Consider the following 23,190-nt stretch of genomic DNA (forward strand, 5'->3'; position numbering starts at 1 on the left):
CCACCAGCTCTTTTCCACCTCACACTCCTCCTTACCCCCTCCCTATCCCCTGGAAGCTCGGCGACGGGTAATTCGAGCTTATCCTTTATACCTTAATACCCCCATCCTCACTCGACCACACCACCGACCGTTCCCGGCCAGAGATTCAAATAGTATGCTCCGCGGCCAGACCCTCCCCTGGAGAGCTGCGCTCCACCAAACACCTCGTCCTTTGCTCCGTCGAACGATTCTCTCCATCCCAAGGAACAATGCGACTCTCCGGTCATCGCCAGTCTTGAGCCGAGCTGGCCGATCCCCTCTCTCCGCTCCCCGCACGTTCTCCTCAAGCTCAATTGTGCGGAGAGAGAAGCCTCCATCAGATGACCCCAAGGACGATCTCGACCAGAAAACGGAGGACGAGCCGAATAAAGAATCTCAGGATGCTAAGGATACCGATAAAACTCCTGAGTCACGGAAGAAGTCGGCAGACCCGACAGGTCCCGCGCGGAAAAAAGACCGAACGGCCAACGACAAGGAACAACGTGGGCTAGAAGAGGATGCTAAGAAGGACGCCAATGCATCGGATGGCAAGGGTGATGCGAACAAATCTCCATCTCCCATTCCCCGACCAGCGGCCAGGCAGACTCTAAGCCCAGTTCTGCAAGCGGTGGTGGTTCTGGAAATGACGACGGTGGAAAGAAAGGAAAGAAGAGCTCTGGGGACAAGGCTCTACAGAAACCGGCGGTTCCAGATGTATACCCTCAAGTGATGGCAATTCCAATTGCCAAGCGTCCCTTGTTCCCCGGGTTTTACAAGGCAATCACTATCCGAGACCCGAACGTTGCCGCTGCTATTCAAGATATGATGAAGCGCGGTCAACCTTATGTGGGTGCCTTTCTGTTCAAGGATGATAATGCGGATGGCGATATTATTGAGAACATGGATGACGTTTATGAGACCGGTGTGTTTGCCCAGATTACTGCAGCATATCCACTCCGTGGAGAGGCTTCTGGTGTGACGGCCGTGCTATATCCCCATCGACGTATCAAAATCTCGGAATTGCTCCCACCTACAACCCCGAAGAAAGAAACCGAACCTTCGGAGAATGAAACTGAGAAGAAGGGCGACGTTGTGGCTAGTTTTGAGGAAGGGGCCCCGGAAAATGCGCCCAAGTATCACTACGAGCCCACGTCTTTCCTCCGGAAGTATCCCGTCAGTCTTGTTAACGTCGAGAATCTTGCGGAAGAGCCATTCGATAAGAAGAGCCCGATTATTCGCGCAGTCACCAGTGAGATCGTGAATGTGTGCAAGGAGATTGCCACCTTGAACCCTTTGTTCCGCGACCAGATCTCAGCCTTCTACACCGACCAATTTCCTGGAAACTTGAGTGACGAGCCCGCCAAACTCGCAGACTTTGCTGCCGCGGTTTCAGCGGGTGAGCTTAAGGAGATGCAAGAAGTTCTCGAGACCATGGACGTTGAAGAACGTCTTCCAAAGGCACTCGTTGTTCTGAAGAAGGAGTTGATGAACGCTCAGCTGCAGTCTAAGATCACCAAGGACGTTGAGGCTAAGATCCAAAAGCGCCAACGTGAGTATTGGCTCATGGAGCAAATGAAGGGAATCAAACGGGAACTTGGTATCGAGTCGGATGGCAAGGAGAAGCTAGTGGAGAAGTTTAAGGAGAAGGCAGAGAAGCTGGCCATGCCTGAGGCCGTTAAGAAGGTCTTCGAGGAGGAACTCAACAAATTGGCCCACCTTGAACCTGCTGCATCGGAGTTCAACGTTACTCGCAACTACTTGGACTGGTTGACCCAGATTCCCTGGGGCCAGAAGAGCGTTGAGAACTTTGGAATTAAGAATGCAGTGACTGTTTTGGACGAGGATCACTATGGTTTGAAGGATGTGAAGGACCGGATCCTTGAATTCATTGCTGTCGGCAAACTGCGCGGAACCGTGGAAGGAAAGATTCTCTGCTTTGTTGGTCCCCCGGGTGTTGGAAAGACTAGTATTGGCAAGTCTATTGCCCGTGCCCTAAACCGACAATATTACCGCTTCTCCGTGGGTGGTTTGACAGATGTTGCCGAGATCAAGGGTCACCGACGTACCTATGTCGGTGCTCTTCCTGGCCGCATCATCCAAGCGCTGAAGAAGTGTCAAACTGAGAACCCCCTGATTCTCATTGATGAAATTGACAAGATTGGCCGTGGCCACCAGGGCGACCCTTCTTCTGCCTTGCTGGAACTGCTCGACCCTGAACAAAACTCCTCCTTCCTGGATCACTACATGGATGTCCCAGTGGATCTATCTAAGGTCCTTTTCGTCTGCACAGCCAACCTCACTGATACCATTCCTCGGCCATTGCTGGATCGAATGGAGCTCATTGAGCTTTCCGGTTATGTTGCAGACGAAAAGATGGCAATTGCTAAGCGCTACCTTGCGCCAGCCGCCAAGGAACTCACAGGTCTGGGCAATGTCAACGTAAACCTCCAGGAAGAGGCCATTGAGGAGTTAATCAAATCATACTGCCGGGAGAGTGGTGTCCGCAACCTGAAGAAGCAAATTGAGAAGGTCTACCGCAAGGCAGCATTCAAGATTATTCAGGACCTGGGTGAAGAGGCTCTCCCCGAGGAGGATGCCCTCACCGAGGAGGGCAAGGCTGCCCAAGCAGAGGACAAGGAACATGAGTCCTCTGACCCTGCCCAAGCGCCGATCGAACCCGAGAAGTCTACTACTGAAACTCCTCGCCTCGGCCTTCAGGTTCCCGACGAAGTCACACTCGATATTGGCAAAGAATCCCTGAAGGACTACGTTGGACCCCCGGTATTCACTGCCGATCGCCTGTATGACCAGTTCCCTCCTGGTGTCACCATGGGTCTCGCATGGACCAGCATGGGCGGAGCGGCGCTCTATGTTGAGTGTATCCTGGAAAGTGTTCTGAACCACCGATCCCGACCGGGACTTGATATTACCGGAAACTTGCAAAATGTCATGAAGGAGTCGACACACATTGCTTACTCGTTTGCCAAATCTCTCATGGTTAAGCAATTCCCGGAGAACGAATTTTTCGAGAAGGCCAAGGTTCACCTTCACTGCCCTGAAGGGGCTGTTCCCAAGGATGGTATGTTTACTCGTAACGCTCCGGCTTTCCCCTCGCAATATGCTAATTAATGATCTACAGGTCCCTCGGCTGGTATCACAATGGCCAGCGCGCTCCTTTCTCTCGCCCTGAACCATTCCCTCGACCCGACCGTGGCCATGACTGGAGAGTTGACGGTGACTGGCAAGGTGATGCGCATTGGTGGATTGCGAGAGAAGACTGTCGCCGCTCGCCGGGCTGGTGCTAGCAAGATTATCTTCCCTGCGGACAACTTGTCTGACTGGTTGGAGTTGCCTGCGGTAAGTTTTGAATCACCTCATCACCCACTCGGTCCTAATCGCAGGAATTCCAAACTAACAATATTCTGGTATAGAACATCAAGGATGGTATTGAGGGCCACCCGGTTTCTTGGTACTCTCAGGTCTTTGACATCCTCTTCTCCGGCTTGGACCATGAGGGAGCTCGTCAGATCTGGCAGAAGGCACTGACCAAGCCGGAGGGCAAGAAGGGCGAGCACGAGGGTGATGAGTGAAATGTCTTTATGGATGTCGAGGATTTCCCTCTGGTACATATGTGTGAACTATTTCTGTACAGGTTCTTTTATTTCGTCTTTGTTGTTTGTTTCTTTTTATTTTGACTGGTATGGGATGTATATGGCGTCTTATCATTCCATGGAATGCATGGACTGGAGTTGCGGGTAGACGCGTGTTTTGATTAGCATTGAGCCCCCAAGTCCAAAATTTCACTCCACTCTCATGAGTTGCCGAAGCAGTGCTGTTTCAAGTTCCGTTTGCATGCGTGATCTCTTGTCCCGATAGAGCAGATAGATCCTACCACGTCTTTTGGAGGTTCTCCTTGGAACCCGATCTACTATAGACCTGGTAACAAAGAGATATGTAGTAGTAAAACACTAGTGCTAGTACTTAGTATATGCTACTCTATAGTATAGTACAGAGTAAACTAGTAGATAGTTCTAGACCTTACTGCCAGTATTATGTAGTATACTACTAGTAGTATTAGTAGTACTTTATGTTGTTGCCCAGCCGATCTTCGTTGAGCCTCCCAATCAGGCATGAGTTGTCAGGCCGCAACGCATCCTGTCGGCTTTTTATTTTATTTTATAATTTTTATCTGTGCGCGCGTTGGATGAATCATATCCTTGTCCTTGTTTTTTCCTTTTCTATTTTATTTTTATCGATTTTCTCTCTTGACTCTTATATATTTTTTGGGGTTGCCTCCTGCTGGCTCTTCTGATTGATCCCCTGCAGAGTCCTTTTGCTCCGGAGCGCTGTGAGACATCAGGCCTTGCAGTGGATCAACGCACTATCCCATCCCACCAGCAACATTTATTGCCTGCTGTGAATCGAATCTGTGCCAGTGTTGGATGCTTTCGAGAGCAGTCAGAGACCCTTGACCGAGTTCTCTGACCGACTTCTCTCGTCTGCACCGCCTTTCCCCATGCTCACTGGCATATTGTCACGGACCAGCCCTCCCAGCCACCGCGCCTATTGCAGCCCGACGTTGTGTGACACGTTTGAATCTTGACCTTGACCTTGACCTTGCCCGGACCTCAACGGAAGTCTCTATCCCTCGTTGAATTGACAGGGAGTCTTGAAATTTCAAGGGGGACACGTCCCAAATCTACCAAAGTGACTCACAGGGAGCTTTGGGGATCAGAAAGAAAGCTCTGTGGGTTGTCACAGGCTACGCCAAATCTTTTTTTTTGATTCTCTTTTTCCGCCACTAGGAGGCCCCTCGAATTTTGGCTCAATTCTTATGGCCAGCGGAGTTTCCACCAGGGTGTTCGAGTCTTTACTTGGACGACAGAATCAAACCAGCAACCAGCAACAGCAGCAGGTGGTGCCGTATGGCCATCTCTCTTGCCAACAACAACAACTGTAGCCCGACGCGGCTGGGTCTAGTCCCTGAGGAAAAAGTGTCGAAGAAGCAGAGCATGTGGCATAAATTAGGTCTGCGAAGATGGCTGGGCCGCGACGATCGAGATTCTTCCGACAATGACTCTTCCTCCCCCCACAACAACCACAACAATAACAACAACCACAACCGCGCTGCCTCGGTGGATAGCAACTCGCGCTCCAGACAGGACAACTTGACCCGTCGACTGTCTCGCCGCGTAGGGGTTGGTTTACCCCGATCGACACCCTTCAAAAGATCGATTCCCGAGCTTCCAGACCGTCTAGCGCCCGAACATGAACAGCGTCGCGCCCAGTCCGCCGACCGCAGTAGCCCCTCGAACGCCCGATCTCAGTCTCCACTACCACCAACGGGCCCACGACTGTCCGCACCAGAGGTTCAGTGGCTCGGCCCGACACATACTACCATGGTTGACGAGCCCCTGGACGATTTCGATCCTTTTGCATCCCCCGAGCCCCTCGAACCCCTCGAACTCGTCGAATCCGAGGAACCAAATGAAGAAACCAGTCTCTATGCCGGCTGGGAAGGAGACCTGACAACCGATCCCCCTGAGGTGGAGGCGCCGGCGCCAGACACAATCGATATGGATCTGGATAATCGATGGATCCTCAATCTGAGTATGCACTTTCGGGATCGTTCAGAAAGGGAGAAGTTTTTCATCACCTACGTCGAAAATCCCTACCAATGGCGACGAGTGACAATTTCCTGCGATTACCGTGGGGCAGAGCCCGATTCACTGGAAGCTGATCTGAAGGGACTTCGATATCAGCGAGACAAAAGCGTTCGCATTTACGAGTCACTCCGTGATTCCCTTCCTGACATCCAGTTCTACGATACTGTGACGAATCTGAAGGTTGAAACTAGCGATGGTCGTCTCCACGTTCACGTCACCGAGGACGTAAACGAAATCATTCCCTACCCTCCCATTTCCAGCATCGGCCATCTCGCAGGCGCTCGATGCATTCCAGAAACCCACCTCCACTTCGATGCGCATCTTTCCGGGTTTGTTTATAAAGTACAACAGGATGGACATAATTTTATCAAGAAGGAAATTCCCGGGCCCGACACCGTCGATGAATTCCTTTACGAGATCAATGCTCTCCACGCCCTGGTCGGCTCGCCCAATGTGATTCAAGTGGGAGGCATTGTGGTGGATGAGCACCACCAGAAGGTCAAGGGGCTTCTCATTAGCTATGCTGAACGAGGTGCCCTGGTCGATATCCTGTACGATCAACGTGGTCGCATTCCCTTTGCTAGGCGGGAGCGGTGGGCCAAAGAAATTGTCCAGGGTTTATGCGAGATCCACGAGTCCGGCTACGTCCAAGGCGATTTCACTCTGTCAAATATTGTGGTGGACGCGGACGATAAGGCCTTTATTATCGACATAAATCGCAGGGGCTGCCCCGTTGGATGGGAACCCCCCGAAATTGCTCAGAAAATTGAGAGCAACCAACGGATCTCGATGTACATTGGCGTCAAGACAGACCTCTACCAGCTCGGCATGACATTGTGGGCATTGGCAATGCAAGAAGATGAGCCTGAGCGACAACCTCGTCCATTATTCCTTGGTTTTGATGTGGACGTGCCAGATTACTATCGACGAATAGTCGATATCTGTCTGAGCCCAATGCCTCGACACAGAATATCCGCCAAAGAACTGCTCTCATTCTTTCCCACGCATCTATTTCCCCGACCAGACCACCGATTTCCATGCGCCACCTCGGCAACGACCCACCTTCCCAAAAGCAATCTTGTCGATCCCCAGCGCACGAGAACCACACCCAATCTCAATCTATTCACCCCTGTCTCCTCATTGAAGTATTCGAGTGAGCAGGATATCGATATTTCTCCGCCCCTATTCCACGACCACCCTGGCCAGGGCAAAAGATCGACCGTCACACTAGCTGATTCCAATGACGGAGTCGCTTTTCCATCTCGACATTCTTCCGCGTCCACTCTAAACCACCATGAATCCAATGGTCTGGACGGCGGGTGTTGGAATGAAGATTCCCACTCTTCATTCCGAGAACCAGCTTCGGAATTGCCAACTGATCATCAAATACAAACCGATGTACCATCTGTGTGGGAAAGTACAGTTGGTCACGGCTTCGGTCCAATGGAAACGGATCTCCAGCCACGACTCTGTGAATCACACACCGAATCAGAGGAATCGACCGGTGAGCGTCAATTACCCCTGCCAACGATGGAGACGCAATTCGACCCATTCCTCTAGAGTCTTCGTACCACTCTTCCAATGCTACAACGGCGAGCGAGCAATTATCTAATGGGCTTGGTCTCGCCCATGATGAGGAATCCCAATCTGCTCCCACCGATAGAAACAATGCGCCTCTTGTGCGAACAAATGAGTTTCCTGAACCATCAACATCCCTGTTTCTCTCGGCTTTGCCCATCAATCCAGCTCTCTCCAAGCGCAAGTCGTTTCCTCCGGATGTTAGCAGCATTCGCCGAGGCGAGGACAGCTCCGCTCAGTCCAACCCTTCGCACCATCAATTGGCATTCCTGCTCGCCGATTCTCAACTGCCAATCAACCCAGCCGTGGCTCCCCCCGTCCCCTTACTTGTCTCTTCCAAGTCAGAAACCCCAGAGTCTTCGATACTACCTCTTAAGCAGTCCGTGATTGCTCCTCACGGGCTGAACATTTCTCTTTCGGAGTCTCGGCTGCCAATCAATCCAGCAATAGGTATACCGAAGCGCAAATCCTTCCCCCCCGCCTCGCTATCTGACCGAAAATCTGGAATACACTTGGTTCAACTTAAAATGGTTTCTGAGCGACTGGTATCATTTCTGTCTGAATCTCGATTGCCCATCAACCCTGCTCTGAACACCTCTGAACCCCATACCATTCTCCCGGCCTCGGAGAATAAACCACGCCCCGGATTACGACCAGCACGCTCGCCTATTCAATGCCGCCCGACGCCGTCTCTATCCGAATCTATATTACCCATCAACCCCGCCCTGAGTATTCCTGAACACAACACCATTCCTTCGGTGTCAGAGAAAAAACCATCCCCCGGGCTACGACCAGCACGACCCTCCATCCAACGCCGACTGTCATCATCTTTGTCCGAATCGCAATTACCAATCAATCCCGCGTTTAGAAACATCCATGTCAATCTCTTCTGAATTCCGTCCAAGCGTTCAAGCGCCAGGCTCACTTCCCAGAAGCCTTTTTTCCGACAACAATACACCCAGATTCGTTTTTATCTGAAATAACCCCATTGCTTGGGGAGTACACGCTCGATACCCCTTCGTTTCTTGATTGTACATTCAACCCTCGTCATTGTCGCGTTCAAGCTCTGCTTTACAAGGCATATGCGCCGCCCATGGCGCAAGCCGGCGAACATTTGGCGGCCCAACAAAAGTCTTTGTTATTCTTTTTTGCATTCTTCTGGCGGACTTTGATCTGAACACTGTTTTAATGCTACTTTTTGTGTGTCTTTTTTTGCCTCTTTAGCCATTTCTTATGTGTGTTCTCGATTTAATTGGTTGCTTGTTCCTGTCTTTTTTTTTTACATACTGGAGGCTTTGATTGTTTGGCGTTTCATGAGGGCTGTTTGAATGTATCTGATCACTAGCACTCTTTCTTTTGGCTAACATATCTGTATTATTCCAATTGATTTCTTGCAATGCAACCACTGATGAACTCTGGAATTCCGAGCACTCTGGCCTATATCATGCCCAGTTCTTCTGTAAATACTATTCTGTTTTAACTTCGTCGTAGATTGAGTAACTATGGGATACTTTCTCAGCTTTCCCGGACGTAGGACTCAAAGCTTGCCTTCCATGGGTCAGCGCTTGAGCCCAGACCTCTACCAATGAGCACAATCTTGCACTGAACTGGCCTGCTGCCATCATCCTTAGCGGGCTCTGTATCCCTAATCTCAAAGACATCCCGCACGGCTTGGATAATCCGAGTGGAGCCATCCTCAAGAACAAGAATACCCTTCAATCGATGAATCTCAAAGCTAGCAGGGGCAGTTTCAGGGTTGGAATTAGCGGGTACTGGGTAAATTGACTCCCAAAGAACAGAGCGTAGCCACTCATCCACCCGTATGACCTTGTCGGCAGTAATCGGTGACGTGGTGATAGCTACTGTAGAAATTGCCTACAGTCACAACAAGGTCAGCACAGTTAGACTAGGGGATAAGACGAACAAAGAATGGAATCATACCGGGTCCATATGACTATGTCCCTTCTTACTGAAATCCAAGTCTGCGAGGTGATCATATGCATGTAGATCCAATACCACCCCCTCAATCTGGGGTGTCCGACTATGATCTGTCACATTGATCTTGGCCACACTATTGATGGCCGTAACGCGGTCCTTAACGGCCTCTAGCTCTTGTGGTGTCACCAAATCCGTCTTGTTAAGGATAATCACATCAGCGTGGGAAATCTGCATATGCGCCATGGATAGCACAGGGCCAGAGCCGTGGTCGTGATCAGCGTTATGTGCCTCTGCTTTTTGCTCCGGCGTTGGTTCGTCCAGCAGGTGCAGGATGTTTTTTTGCGTCGACGAGTGTAACGATGCCATCTAGGTAGATGGAACTGCCGAGGCCTTCATCCATCCAGAATACTGGAGCGATATTGCCCGGGTCGGCAAGACCTGTTGTCTCAAGGAGGATGTAGTCGAAAGTCCCTTTGCGCTCCATGAGAGATTCGAGGGCCATGACGCCAGTATCTCTAGAGATATTGTTAGGGACTTGGATCATGTAGCAGAGTCTCAGTTTCGTGTGGTAGTTACTTGACTGAGCAGCAGATGCAACCATTGCCCACTTCCATCCACTCGGTGACTTCTTGGCCGCCTTCGTTGACGGTCAAAGGTTTTTCGATGTCGGTTGCTATGATGGAGAATGAGAATTGGCGTAATGGAGATTCGAGTTCACTTTAGACATACAATCACCGAATTCTGGGTCTTGTTAGTCCGTATTCTAAACTTTAAACACTCTACTTCTTGACAATGACGAACCATTCATGATGACAGCGATCTTTTTGCCGTGCTTCTCGGTCAAGATATAGTTCAACAAGGTGGTCTTCCCCGCACCCAGATAACCTTGAAACCCCATGGTTAGTACCTAGGTACTTGATGACATATTTGAAGAGTATTCTTCAAACCATACCTGTTACCAGCGTGATAGGAACCCGAGCTGTTGGCTCCTCCTCTATAGAATCTGTCTGATCGGCGGGCATTGCCGACACATCGACTAGATCTGGCGGAGCCTCATCATCCTCGATATTGGCAGACATCATGCAAGATATTTCCGCTGTTGTTAAATAAAACGGTCCTGTTGCCCGCAAGTCCGTACTAGGGTAGCTAGTACTAGAGTAGCAAAACACGTAGAGATGCGGAGATGACGTTGTTACCTACCCGGATTGGGGAAGTAGGGCTTAGGGCATTGGGCGGTCATTTGTTGTTGCTTATCGCAACGGCCTCGACCGGAAGGAGACAACAGCCCCGTCTAGTAGCACTCTTGAACCCTTTAGGACATGCTCACTTTCTGATCGCTTGAGGGCGCGGAGTCACCTTTCACTCTTTTATTTCTTTCGGTTTCTCTCCCTTGGTCTTCGCGCGCCTCTCTCTTCTCTCTTCTCTCCTCTTACTCCTCAACGCGCGCCATGACTACCGGAGTCTCCCCGTTGAGCTCTCCACGCCTCCCCAGCCCTCCTCCTTTTACAGAAGTCCAGATCGGGCCCCAGTCGCCTTCTGTTGGTGAGACATTTGGAAAGGATGCGGATCAGATCTTAGGTGTGCCGGCGCAGGATGATGCCTCGACGCGCAGGATTCGACCGGGCAGCAAAGCGGTTAATATGGCATTCGGTCCACCACTGATTCCATTGTCGCAGGTATGTGAAACGCATCGAGCATCGCCGGAAATTATTCAAAGCTAACATCCCCAGCTCGACTCCCCTTTCCAGCTCCAAGAGCACCTCAAAGCCCTGTACCACCACTTTACGAAACCCGAAGGATCGGACACGGTGGTCCCGATTAACCGCCAAGTCGCGATCGAGCTCGCGGAACCACCAGAGGGAGTTGACCGGTCCCTCTGGCTTTACGAACTTTGCCGATTCCTCACGATGAAAGTTAATAATCTGCTCATTGCGTTTTTTGCTGAGGATCCGCCTTGCTCGGCGCAGACCTGCCCGGAGATGCGCGCATCGGAGTGGCAATATCTTTGCGCTGTCCACGAGCCTCCTAAATCCTGCTGCGCTATCGATTACTGCTGCCATACTCTCGACTGGGCCACAAACACCCTAACTTCGCCAAAGAACTTCCCCAGCCGATTGACATTAGGCTCCGAGACCGCCGGCGGACCGCAGGCAAGCATGAGGCATCTCACCAACATCTTCCGCCGTCTGTACCGTATCTTCGCACACGCTTGGTTTCAGCACAGAAATGTTTTCTGGGAGGTTGAGGGCAATGACGGCCTCTATGTCTTTTTCAAGACCGTTTGCGACATGTACAACCTCATTCCGGAGGATAATTACACCATTCCTGCGGAGGCGGAAGGGCTAGATGCTACTGAGCCTCAAGGAGTGGCCGAGCCGGTTGAGAGCAAGCGTCTGACAATTTTGCGCAAGGATGGTGAAAGTCCTTTCGGCTCACTGGAGAACATGGCTCCCCCCACTCGATACCGGCGCCACCACACGACGACACAAGCACAGTCCGTCTACTGGGTCTCATGTCGGAACCATCACCGAAGCTGCGGAGGACAACGATGATTCTTCCCAAGCTTCCGTTCTCTTGCGGCCCAGTTTGAGGGACTCCCCCGAGCCCCGGCCCCAGTCACCCGTCAAGGCCGAGATCGAGGCCGAAATCGCCGCCGAAGAGACAGCAGAGACCCCCATTGAAGCGACCGAGTCTGTCCCTGCTGATGGGGTTGAGGTCCAAGAACCAACGGAATCGCCTGTAGAAACGGAGCAAACTGCCGAACAACCCATCGAAGACGGCTCAGAGAAAGATGCGGAGCAGTCGCATATCCAAGAAAGCGAAGAGACCGAAACCCCAGAATCTACCGAAAAGGCCCCCGAGGGCGACGATGTGACGACCCCTTCCGTTAACCGGGAGGCCAAAGAAGAAACAGAGACGAAAACCGATACTGAGGCTAAGTCTGAAGCTGAATCTGAAGCTACAGCCGAAGCCGAGTCGAAGACGGAATCGTAGGCGAAGCAGGCTGCGGCCTCTCCAGGTTCCATTGTTCAAACATTAATTTCCCTTCTCATGTCCTATCTTTATCGAGGCCTTCTGTGCTTTCTTCGCTGCGACGGGTGATTTTATTTCTTGTAATATAGCTCAGGACGTTTCTCATGGTCAATGTCAATGATACCCTTCACCTGAAGCTTTGTGATGTCCAGCTGGGCTCGTGCAATTGTATGATTATCACTGTCCTACTCTGTCTGGTACCTGACATGCCACGTATAGATGACTTGAATCTGGATCTGATAAGTACCGTACGACTCATAATAAAGAGGTGGTCCTCATACTGAAGACCAATTAGATGTAACCACTCGTATCCTATATCGCTCCGATGGCTCTATAGTCATGGTAGATGGCTACGTAGGCGGTGAGCGCAAACGGTGGAGTCAACAGCTATTGACTGCCGCATCTCCGGCGTTGGACCACAAGGATCGACCTGTTAACAACCCCATGTCCTCCGATTTCTCAGAGAAAATGTCGGCGCTGAAAGGCGCCGCTGCGCCAATCTACTTTGGCCCATTCCTAGTCACACCACAGGTACTTTGTCACGCTTGAACCCTTCCACCCCCACGTCCACCTCCACCTTTACCTTCACCCTCAATCTCCGCATTCACATCCACATTTCCATCTCAAGCCCTCCAGACGATAAACAGGTCACTAACTACCACCAATTACCGCAGGTCTTCTACACAACACCCTTAACCTACGCCCTCGTGAACCTGAAACCAATCTTACCAGGCCATGTCCTTGTCTCACCCCGCCGCGTCGTCCCCCGCGTCTCAGACCTAACCGCCGCCGAAACAAGCGATCTATTCCTCACCGTCCGGCGCGTGGGACGAATGGTCGAAAGGACACACGGCGCCTCGGCTCTGAATATCGCCGTGCAGGATGGTCTGAATGCAGGACAGAGCGTGCCACATGTCCACTGCCATATTATCCCGCGCAGGGCGACAGACTTAGATCACCGCGGTGGCACGGATGCTATCTACGATATGTTGGATGGGGAAGAAGGCGATGTCGGCAAGGTATTCCGCGAGGCTGGTGATTCTAGCTCGGAGCGTGCGGAAACCAGGACGAGATTCCCTGTTGTTGATGATAAAGATCGTAAACCGCGTGGGCCGGAGGATATGAAGGCTGAGGCTGAGATGCTGGCGCGAGAAATGGAGAAGGAGCCCGTTGATTGAAGCGGTGGTGGTGATGGAGGAAGAGAGATAAACGAAGCTTCCGATGGGTGGTTCTCAGTTTCAATTAAATAGAAGGTACCCTGGGGTATATGCAAATAAGTGTATTGATAAAGGCAAAGACGCAATTATTCCCGAAAAGCCTTGTGCAGTCATTCATCGTCATGCATCCTTCGTAAAGCACCTCTGTAAATCACCTCCTCAACTCTCGCCATGTCTCTCTATGGTATCTAGGGAATCCCAAAGTCCGATCTAACAAAAAAGAACGGGGGGGAAACAATGAAAGAAACGCCTGGTTAATCCTTATGCGAGCAGAGGTTCAATCAGTCTGCTAATGCCAGATTGAGAAACCCTTTCACTTGCGCTGGGGACGCTCTTTGACCACCTGCTCGGCCCAGAGCTTGATCTCGGGTAGTTGGACACGGGCCGCGACACGCGTGAACTCGGTGAGATCGACATCATTGGAGCGCTCGTATTCGACCATCTGCAGCAGCAATTCCATCTTATCGATATCGTGCACGAATTGCGCTTCCAGGGTGACATTCTCCTCGTATTCCTCGAAAACGCGCTTGATTTCCTGGGCCGATAATGCGCTGCCGGGAACCTGGCCCAGCAGGGAAGTAGTGATGTATTCCATGACGGCGGCCTCGCGGCTGGCCTTCTCGGCCTTGGTGATGTGCACATCGACCGGGGTGATGTCGCCGACCAGTGACTCGGCCATGTCGTGGACGAGAGCCATCTTGGTGCAGTGGGGGATATTCAGCCTAGATGCCAATTCTGGCGGGGCAAACATCGTCATGATCGACATGCGATACATGTGGTCGGAGATGGATTCGCCATTGATTCCGAAGCGGCGCCAGCCTTCGCGCTTGGTGGTCTTGAGGCGTTCGAGGAGGTGGAAGAAGGGGATGGGCGAGGTGGTGTTCTCTTCTGGGGGGTGGGGGAGAGTCGAAAGGACTGTTGAGGGTCAGAAGCAGAGATTGGTGAGAGGGGAGTGTGGCTGGGCTTACCGGTGTGAGGAGTCCAAGAGGAATTGTCGGACCCCATGGCGCAGAAAGAGGATAGAAGGAGAGTGGAAAGGAAATATCAGGGGATCTTGGGTTAAAATGAGGTGAAGATCAAAAGAAAACGAGGGGAGACTTTGAGAACCATGGGTCCAAAGGCGGGACTGATAAGGGCTTATCGCTTTGTTTACCAACGCTTCAGGGCAGCTGCGACTGGCTGGTTACCCTCTAACCTTAGGAAGGTACTAACGGGAGTGACCTAGCATCATCTCCCCCGGTCCCGCCTTTAATTAATTTGTACTTCCTTGACCCCCTCCTCCCCTCCTCCCCTCCTCCTCATGGCATCGAGGCCCGCTCGGCCAAAGCCCCTAGACTGGGTGTCTCCTCCACCTCTGACTGTCTTTATCCGAAACCTCAAACTCCTCCAACTGGACCAGCGCGACGATTGGCCCGACATCACTCTCCGCGCACTATCTCCGTCATCCCAGAATCAACGACAGCGAATCCGCCTGGTAGAATGGGCTCTCTACTATCTATTCGCAATCTGGGATCCAGAATATGCTCAAAATGTTCGCAACCTAAATTGGACCCCCCCTTGCTTTCACCAGAGGAGCATGCTAATTTGATCTGATTTCGATATACCAGAAACTCCGACCATTCTTTCCACCGCTAGAACCCCTACAATCTGTGAACCTCCGCGCCGCCTTGTTCCGCTCGCTCGGTGAACTGAAGAAAAATGGCGACCTGGGTCGGGAAACTATTCTCCGCAAGACAATGCTGGACGACTGTAAGGGGAGAAATTCGATGAGCTACTCGCTGTCTTCTCGACCGCCGTCCTCCGCAAGCTTCTTGCCGTTTCCGCACTTGATACACCCTGGAATCAAGCCCTGAAGGTCGCTACTGCGGCAGCTATATCCCCGACGGACTACCAGAATCTCCTGCCCCTAGTCCTTGCCCACCAGGTGTCTCTTGGCGCAACAGGGAGACGCCGCGCACAGGCGCACGAGACATACAACCAGGTCTCGCAACTTCTGGATAACAAGAAGGTAGACCTTACGCAGCGAGCCAGTCTTCAATCCGAAAAACTTCCGAACTACGAAGGGGTGAAAACGGCGGGACTGGCTCAAGAGCTTCAAGCGAACTGGCTGGGCAGCGAGGAGTGGGCTATCACTTTACTCGACAGTGGATCACACAGCAGTACAGATGGGTTCTTGGAACTTCCATTTTCGCAAGCTTGGGCACGCGCGAAAGAATCTAGTTTGGACGGTCTAGGTGGAGGTGTCAAATCCGATCTGGTTGTTGACTTGGAGGCACGGGTCTTGCGTCTGCGGAGTCGCCTGCGCCGATGGCATGAATACAACGATTCGCTCCGGAATGAGCTTGGCGACAATTCCAATTCAGCTGGAATCACATCTGCCGAGCCTCGCGTGCAGTTTCGAGATCACCAAGCCATGACGGTGGCCAGCATATCCAAAGCGGTGCGGCAGCCTGGTGACCGTGGAAGGTCGCTGAAAGAAACAGATCAATCCTTCATGTCAAGTGTCAATGAAGCTATAGCATGCATCAATGTCAAGGTGGAGCGCTTCGAAACTCGCCCTGTCCGGAATACGGAACCTCTAGTCTCACAATCACCACCGTGGGTCTCGTCAGAAGAACCAAGTGATCAAAACATATCACCCTCACCTCTGGAGATGACCAACCCCATCAGCCCACCCTCAACCTTCAGTCCCCCAGATATTCGGACAAGTGACTACCAGGACAATCTACACTCATCGCCTCCAATCGTCCGCCTCTCTCCAGACCAACACTCTACGGAACAACTAGATTTGTTCCAAGAACCTGAACCCCTAAAACAACGACAACAGCCACCACAAAACTACACCTTAGCCGAACGAACCCGCAAATCAATGTCCCTCATTCCACCCCTCCCTTCCCACGAAAACCCCCGACCTCGCCGCCGCGGTCCCCGTCCTTCATTCCCAACCAACCAATTCGAGACGCCCCGGAAAATATCCCAGCCTGCTAGTATTCCCTCCCGCGCATCAACACCGCAGGATCAACTCTTTCAAGAAGATGCCGATTATGCGAGTGTTTTCAAATCGAGACCGCGGATTGCATTGAGTCCCGTCTCCTCGCCTGCGGTCCATGTGAGTCCCTCTTTTGACGAGGATGAAGAATTCGACTTGGTGTATGATGATGACTACGATGATGCGGAGCTGGAGGCTGTGGATTCGCCTTTGGCTGCGCAGCGGGTGAGACGTTTTTGAACAAATGATGATTGGGTTTTTTCTACTCTTTATGGGTGGGGTGTATCTATCTACTATTGCACATAGTTGAAGTATAAGTACATACATCGGGTGATCCCACTCAAACTACTAACTCCACCTTCTACGAATTTCTTTTCGCTCTTGTCAAATTGCGTTCGTTTGGCACCGAAATGAGTTCTTTTCCAAGCAACACGGTGTTCCAACTACAACATCGTATTCGGTTTTCAGCACCTCCATTGTTTCATCTTGATTGATTGATTGATAGGTTCGTACCCGCATTGGTTGAGGATTAGCCCCCAGCTGATGCTAGTATGAATCAACCGATCAATCAATCAAGAGGGAACAAGGTTGATGCTGTTAAAATTTACCCTGACACTCCTCTCCCCGTCAAATTGAAGTTGAATTCAAGAAGAATACTGTCCATACTTCGATGATGCTATGTAAGACAAAAGCTGCAGGCCCAACCTCTCAGGCTCATTCTCTAGTGCGAGGCTATGTACACCCCGGCCCATGCTTCCTAGCCAGCATGTCCAGTACCAAACGGCCCAACTTGAAGACAACTTGGATGCAGGCGGCTCAAAGATTGCGGCTCCGAGGCATCAACGGATAGCTATTTCTGAGACAATGACTCCCACTACCGCGCGAATACCAAGACACGGTGAAAACCCTGAAGAGCATCATCAAAATGACATCCAGAATATACGTCGTCCATTCATGGCTGTCAAAGTAAGCTTCAAGACTGCCCTGGAACTCAACCATACGCGTGATATTCCGAACAACGATCAAGAGACTGCATGCACCCAGCCACCGCAGATTTGTATTGAGCCGGATGTTGGGATCTACCGACAACGCCAGATAGGGCGAGTTCACCCGGAGCGAGAAGACGATCAGACATAACACGAGGAGCAAAACGAATGCAATCTGCACAGCGAGTCCAGAGAGCATGATGTATCTTGCTATCTTGCTACGGTGGCTGCGCTTCGTGTTTTTGCTTTCACGAGGTGAGCGACACCGACGGCTTGGAGGATGGATGAGAGCATGTCGCCGACGCAAGAGATTGGGAGGAACCAGGTCGGTTTGATTAAGGAGAGAAATCTGTGTCGTGAGGCGAGGATCATTCCATCAAGGAATAAATGCATGGATGCGGCGAAGAACATGGGTGCGAGGAAGATGAATACGACTTGAATGTCGAAGGGCGCTCTGACGGTGGGTGTGCTATGAGAGCAGGCTCGTGCCGAGAGACCCACGAATTCGACTAGATGATTGAACAATGACAAAGTTAGCATGCGGACCTCTAGATAGGGATTTGGAGAAGATTGTTGGGGTTGGATATACAGATTCCCCCACTCACGATGGCGAGACCGAACCAGTTCTGGGTGGTGAAGACTTTCCAGAAATGACATAGGGTGAGGACGAGGAAGACGACAGCCATGAAGACTGCTCCGCCACTGTTTTGGACGTTGTAATAGTAGCCATAGAAAGCTTCTTGGTTTTGCATGGTAGATGTGGGTGGTGGTATAGATATGGTTGAGGTTGGAAGGGAAGAGAAGAGAAGCTCATTGGCCTCAGCAGCCAGCAACCAGCAACTAGGTACTACTACTACTACTCTACTTGTAGCCTCGTAGGTACTAACGAGATCACCATCGTGCCTTCCGTAAGTTACAACCTACCACAGTTGCACCAGGAAAATTTTCAGTTTCCTTGAGTCACAACACCTGCACTTGCCTAATGTGAACACCCTTCCTCTCTATCTCTCTCTTCCTCTCTCTCCGGAGCTCCCTCTTTCTCTCCTTCTTCCTCTCCCTCTCTCCCTCTATCTCCTCTCACCTTACCTTCCCTCACCTCACCTTCCATCTACACTGCTAGCATGGACCACCAAAACATTGACATTGACACTGACAATGACCATGATGCTATGGTTGTGGTTACCGCGGAAAAGGATTTAGGCTTCACGACACCAGAAATACCACTTAACCCATACACAGTCGATGAGGATTCGGATCTGAATCCTGCGTCAGACTCTTTCAATCCAGAGAAATGTGTGAAGACAATGTTGCAGTTGGTTTCAAAGGAAGAATGCCCGGTACGTGTCGCGGGCGTGGCTTTCAAACGCTTGAATGTGTCCGGCTCGAGTACCATCACGAACACACAGGCTACCGTTAGCAGCATTGTCTGGAGATTTTTCGACCATATCAGATCATCGATCAACAAAAGAAACCACCGCGTTCACATCTTACACAATCTTGAAGGATTGATCCGCCCTGGCGAGCTTCTCGTGGTTCTGGGACGACCTGGCTCAGGATGCAGTACTTTCCTGAAAACAATCTGTGGAGAAACACATGGCATCACTCTTGATCCAAACTCCGAGTTCAACTACCATGGAATCCCTTTCAAGGATATGCATTCGCAATTTCAAGGAGAAGTCGTCTACACTGCAGAGCAAGATGTTCATTTCCCCCAGCTGTCGGTTGGTGTCACTCTCGAGTTCGCAGCTCTTGCGAGGACACCCCGACAGCCGCCTGGAAATATTGATCGTCGGGCCTGGGCCAAACACATCCGGGATGTCTACATGGCAATCTTCGGAATTAGTCACACCGTCAACACCAAGGTCGGGAACGAATACGTGCGAGGCGTCAGTGGTGGAGAGAGGAAGCGAGTGAGCATTGCAGAAGCCGCTCTAGGTGGCTCACCATTTCAGTGTTGGGACAATAGTACCCGCGGGTTGGATAGCGTCAACGCAATTGAGTTCTGCAAGACCCTAAGAATGACCTCCAGGTTGGTCGGAATGACCGAGGCCGTTGCGATCTACCAGGCGCCCCAAACAGCATACAATCAATTTGACAAGGTACAGGTTCTTTATCAAGGCCGACAGATATTCTTTGGTCCTGCAGCTCGGGCTCGTCCTTATTTCGTGAGATTAGGGTTTCATTCTCCCGAGCGCCAAACAACCCCGGATTTTCTGACCTCCATGACAAGTCCGACTGAACGCCGTGTACGCACAGGATTTGAGAATCGAGTGCCTCGTACCCCTGATGAGTTTGCTCAGACTTGGATGTTAAGTCCAGAGCGGACACAACTTCTCAAAGAGATCGATGAATACAACAATGATCATCCACTCGGGGGGGCCCGATTTTGAAAACTTCCGGAAGTCGATACGTCTCCAGAAGGCCAATTTCCAATCATCCAAGTCTCCATTTATTATGTCTTACGCCCAGCAAATCCGTCTTTGTCTATGGAGAGGCTTTGAACGCGTCCGCGCAGATCCCGAGCTGCAAATTACCCAAATTGTCGGACAAGCTCTCGCAATGCTCATAATCAGTAGCCTTTATTTCCAATTGAAGCCGGATACGGGCGCTTTCTTCTCTCGCGGGTCGCTGATTTTCTTTGCCACTCTTACGAATGCTTTCAGCAGCCAGCTAGAGATGATGTCTCTCTATGACCAGCGACCAATTGTAGAGAAGCATGCACGTTATGCCCTCTATCGCCCCTCCGCCGAAGCGCTCGCATCAATGTTGACGGGTCTGCCATTTAAATTTCTCAATTCGATCCTGTTCAACATCATCCTCTACTTCATGACTGGCCTCAGATTGACCTCGGGGGCTTTCTTCTTCTTTTTCTTGGTATCATTTCTCACAATGTTGGTCATGTCAAGCATGTTTCGAACGGTAGCTTCCGTCTCTCGCACACTGGGTGAGGCAATAGCACCGGCCACCATTGCAACAATAGGCCTAGTTATCTACTCCGGATTTCCCATGCCTACAGAATATATGCATGGATGGGCTCGTTGGATCAACTGGGTTGACCCGATCGCATATGGATTTGAGGCTTTGATGATCAATGAGTTTCATGGCCGCAACTTTGACTGTTCAACCTTTATCCCAACGGGGCCAGGATATAGCCAAAACTCTTCGAGCCGTGTTTGCTCAGCGGTGGGTTCGGTTGCTGGACAGACATGGGTGAGCGGTGACGCTTACCTGGAATCCTCGTTCCAATACAGTCACTCCCACAAGTGGCGTAACATCGGGGTTTTGATCGCCTTCTGGTTTATGTTTACTGCCATGTACCTTGCGGCTACGGATTTTATCTCCGCCAAAAAGTCGAAGGGGGAGGTTCTGGTCTTTCCACGACGGAAGATACCCCAGCATCTGAGGCTGGCTACGAACGATGTTGAGAGCGGACAAGGGAAAAGTGAGAATGAGGGTATCACCTCCCAACGACTTTCGGAAAACCCCCCAGGTGATCTCGAGGTCGGAATTGTTCGACAGACTGCGACATTCCAATGGCAAGATGTCAGCTACGAGATCGAAATCTCAGGCAAGCCGCGCCTCATTCTTGATCGTGTTGACGGATGGGTCCGTCCTGGTACATTAACTGGTAAGATTCGTATCTATGGCTCGACATTCAATAGTGAACCTTTATAACAAAAGTTCCCACAGCGTTGATGGGTGTATCCGGGGCTGGGAAAACAACTCTCCTGGACGTTTTGGCTAGCAGAGTAACCATGGGTGTCATATATGGCACGGTGCTTGTCAACGGGAAACAAAGAGATGACTCTTTCCAGCGGAAGACAGGTTACGCTCAGCAACAGGATCTACACCTGGAGACGTCCACCGTTCGAGAAGCTCTTAATTTTAGTGCTCTTCTGCGACAGCCCGACCGTTATTCACGTTCCGAAAAGCTAGCCTACGTTGATCAAGTCATTCAACTATTGGAAATGGAAGACATAGCAGATGCCGTGGTAGGAGTTCCTGGAGAAGGTAGGAGTATAACCCCATGGGAAGTTCAATGGTGCGACTGTTTACTCATACTCTCACAGGATTAAATGTCGAGCAAAGAAAAAGGCTCACTATAGGAGTGGAACTGGCTGCCAAACCGGAGCTTCTGCTTTTCCTAGATGAGCCGACGTCGGGTCTTGATTCGCAAACCTCGTGGTCAATCTTGAAGTTACTCCGAAGACTGAGAGACAATGGACAGGCAATTTTATGCACAATCCACCAGCCATCCGCTATGCTATTCCAGCAGTTCGATAGACTGCTCCTCCTTGCAGGGGTGGCAGGACAGTATATTTTGGACCGGTCGGTCCGTCTGCATCAACTCTCCTGGAGTACTTCGAAAGAAATGGAGGTTACCAATGCACTGGCGATGCAAACCCCGCCGAGTATATGCTGGAAGTTATCGGGGCTGCGCCTGGCTCCCATACGGATATTGACTGGCCCGAGGTCTGGAGACAGTCGCCCGAAAGAACTGCTGTGAAGGCTCAGCTCGAGGAATGGAAAGATGTTCTGCCAAACCAGGAGCCTCCTTTGATACTGCAGGGAAATAGCTCATACACTGAATTCGCGACATCGCTTTCGCTTCAGCTATTGCAAACGTTGATACGAATTTTCCAGCAATACTGGAGAACGCCAGGTTATATCTATGCTAAGATCAGCCTCGTAGGAGGTTCGGTATGTACATTTTGAACCTTGAAACGCTTGCTTTTTTCTAATATTCGCTATATAGGGAATTTTTATTGGCTTCTCGTTTTACAACGAAGCCAATTCACAGCGCGGCCTGCAAAATCAGATGTTCAGCTTGTTCATGCTTATGGTCAATTTCGGCATGCTCGCTCAACAAGTGATGCCCCAGTTTGTCACACAGCGTTCACTTTACGAGGCTCGTGAGCGCCCATCCAAGGTCTATTCTTGGGTTGCGTTTATGCTCTCCAATATCTTAGTCGAAATGCCCTGGGCACTACTAAGCTCCGTGATCCTTTTTTCTGCTGGTACTACCCTGTTGGCCTCTATCAGAACGCAGAACCAACAGAAAGTGTCCATCTGAGAGGCGCGCAGGCTTTCCTCCTCATCATGGAGTTCCTGGCGTTTTCAAGTACCTTTGCACATTTCGCTATCTCAGCCATCCCAAATGCCGAGACTGCAGGGAATATAGCCAATATGTGCTTCAATATGAGCCTCCTGTTCTGCGGTGTCCTCGCAGGCCCCACAGTTTTCCCGCATTTCTGGATCTGGATGTACCGCATCTCGCCTTTCAATTACCTGGTTTCGGGCTTACTTGCTACCTCTGTGTCGGATACCAAGGTCACCTGCTCGAATGTGGAGTTTCTGAATTTTGAGCCCGCAGCTAAAATGACCTGTGGGGAATACATGGCGGATTTCATCCAGAATGCTGGAGGGTATGTGGAAATTCCATCGGCGACGAGTGCTTGTTCTTTCTGCCCGATGTCAAACACGAACGCTTTTTTGCAGGCTGTTTCCGTTGAACCGCACCAAGTCTGGAGGGACTTCGGGATACTATTTGCTTACATTGTGTTCAATATCTGTGCTGCCATTTTGCTTTACTGGCTTTTCCGCGTGCGGAGCAAGGTGAAGAAAAGCAGCGAGGTGGTTAGCCAGCCTGCTACTCATGAGATCAGCCAGGCTGTCAAGAGCCTCGAGAGCCATGTGAGCTGATGTATGGGTGATTCGCATGATGTTCTAGATTAAATATGTTGCAATCGATTCTATTACAGATT

General features: G+C 51.0%; 10 protein-coding genes across 10 annotated transcripts; 7 read left to right on the forward strand and 3 right to left on the reverse strand.

Annotated features, from left to right (window-relative positions):
- Window positions 1–154: 154 nt before the first annotated feature.
- On the forward strand, window positions 155–3,608 carry N7481_011673 (endopeptidase La; the record flags this gene model as incomplete). Its single annotated transcript, XM_057270892.1, has 4 exons — window positions 155–572; window positions 623–3,097; window positions 3,158–3,375; window positions 3,450–3,608. The coding sequence occupies 4 exons, from the start codon at window positions 155–157 to the stop codon at window positions 3,606–3,608; spliced, it is 3,270 nt and encodes a 1,089-aa protein (XP_057118066.1).
- A 1,335-nt stretch (window positions 3,609–4,943) lies between these two features.
- Window positions 4,944–8,155, forward strand: N7481_011674 (uncharacterized protein; the record flags this gene model as incomplete). Its single annotated transcript, XM_057270893.1, has 2 exons — window positions 4,944–7,188; window positions 7,245–8,155. The coding sequence occupies 2 exons, from the start codon at window positions 4,944–4,946 to the stop codon at window positions 8,153–8,155; spliced, it is 3,156 nt and encodes a 1,051-aa protein (XP_057118067.1).
- A 622-nt stretch (window positions 8,156–8,777) lies between these two features.
- On the reverse strand, window positions 8,778–10,279 carry N7481_011675 (CobW family GTP-binding protein; the record flags this gene model as incomplete). The annotated part of the gene is made up of 7 exons (XM_057270894.1): window positions 8,778–9,137; window positions 9,204–9,566; window positions 9,610–9,715; window positions 9,777–9,873; window positions 9,930–9,941; window positions 10,002–10,085; window positions 10,153–10,279. 7 exons carry the CDS (start codon window positions 10,277–10,279, stop codon window positions 8,778–8,780), a joined length of 1,149 nt encoding a protein of 382 aa, XP_057118068.1.
- Window positions 10,280–10,648: 369 nt separating this feature from the next.
- Window positions 10,649–12,194, forward strand: N7481_011676 (Mob1 family protein; the record flags this gene model as incomplete). Its single annotated transcript, XM_057270895.1, has 3 exons — window positions 10,649–10,876; window positions 10,958–11,694; window positions 11,786–12,194. 3 exons carry the CDS (start codon window positions 10,649–10,651, stop codon window positions 12,192–12,194), a joined length of 1,374 nt encoding a protein of 457 aa, XP_057118069.1.
- A 378-nt stretch (window positions 12,195–12,572) lies between these two features.
- N7481_011677 (HIT family protein) lies at window positions 12,573–13,411 on the forward strand (the record flags this gene model as incomplete). Its single annotated transcript, XM_057270896.1, has 2 exons — window positions 12,573–12,679; window positions 12,754–13,411. The coding sequence occupies 2 exons, from the start codon at window positions 12,573–12,575 to the stop codon at window positions 13,409–13,411; spliced, it is 765 nt and encodes a 254-aa protein (XP_057118070.1).
- A 352-nt stretch (window positions 13,412–13,763) lies between these two features.
- N7481_011678 (HD domain-containing protein) lies at window positions 13,764–14,455 on the reverse strand (the record flags this gene model as incomplete). Its single annotated transcript, XM_057270897.1, has 2 exons — window positions 13,764–14,365; window positions 14,419–14,455. The coding sequence occupies 2 exons, from the start codon at window positions 14,453–14,455 to the stop codon at window positions 13,764–13,766; spliced, it is 639 nt and encodes a 212-aa protein (XP_057118071.1).
- Window positions 14,456–14,750: 295 nt separating this feature from the next.
- On the forward strand, window positions 14,751–16,679 carry N7481_011679 (uncharacterized protein; the record flags this gene model as incomplete). The annotated part of the gene is made up of 3 exons (XM_057270898.1): window positions 14,751–14,981; window positions 15,058–15,160; window positions 15,205–16,679. 3 exons carry the CDS (start codon window positions 14,751–14,753, stop codon window positions 16,677–16,679), a joined length of 1,809 nt encoding a protein of 602 aa, XP_057118072.1.
- Window positions 16,680–17,189: 510 nt separating this feature from the next.
- N7481_011680 (uncharacterized protein) lies at window positions 17,190–17,576 on the forward strand (the record flags this gene model as incomplete). Its single annotated transcript, XM_057270899.1, has 1 exon — window positions 17,190–17,576. The coding sequence occupies one exon, from the start codon at window positions 17,190–17,192 to the stop codon at window positions 17,574–17,576; it is 387 nt and encodes a 128-aa protein (XP_057118073.1).
- A 59-nt stretch (window positions 17,577–17,635) lies between these two features.
- Window positions 17,636–18,177, reverse strand: N7481_011681 (RTA1 like protein-domain-containing protein; the record flags this gene model as incomplete). The annotated part of the gene is made up of 2 exons (XM_057270900.1): window positions 17,636–17,934; window positions 18,015–18,177. 2 exons carry the CDS (start codon window positions 18,175–18,177, stop codon window positions 17,636–17,638), a joined length of 462 nt encoding a protein of 153 aa, XP_057118074.1.
- A 369-nt stretch (window positions 18,178–18,546) lies between these two features.
- Window positions 18,547–23,128, forward strand: N7481_011682 (uncharacterized protein; the record flags this gene model as incomplete). Its single annotated transcript, XM_057270901.1, has 7 exons — window positions 18,547–19,671; window positions 19,745–21,053; window positions 21,107–21,436; window positions 21,496–21,610; window positions 21,727–22,126; window positions 22,182–22,306; window positions 22,396–23,128. 7 exons carry the CDS (start codon window positions 18,547–18,549, stop codon window positions 23,126–23,128), a joined length of 4,137 nt encoding a protein of 1,378 aa, XP_057118075.1.
- Between the last annotated feature and the right edge of the window lie 62 nt (window positions 23,129–23,190).

The sequence above is a fragment of the Penicillium waksmanii genome, assembly GCF_028829765.1.
Source record: "Penicillium waksmanii strain IBT 27052 chromosome Unknown utg000009l:1.0-4314994.0:1.0-4318279.0, whole genome shotgun sequence".
In the NCBI taxonomy this organism is placed as follows: domain Eukaryota; kingdom Fungi; phylum Ascomycota; class Eurotiomycetes; order Eurotiales; family Aspergillaceae; genus Penicillium; species Penicillium waksmanii.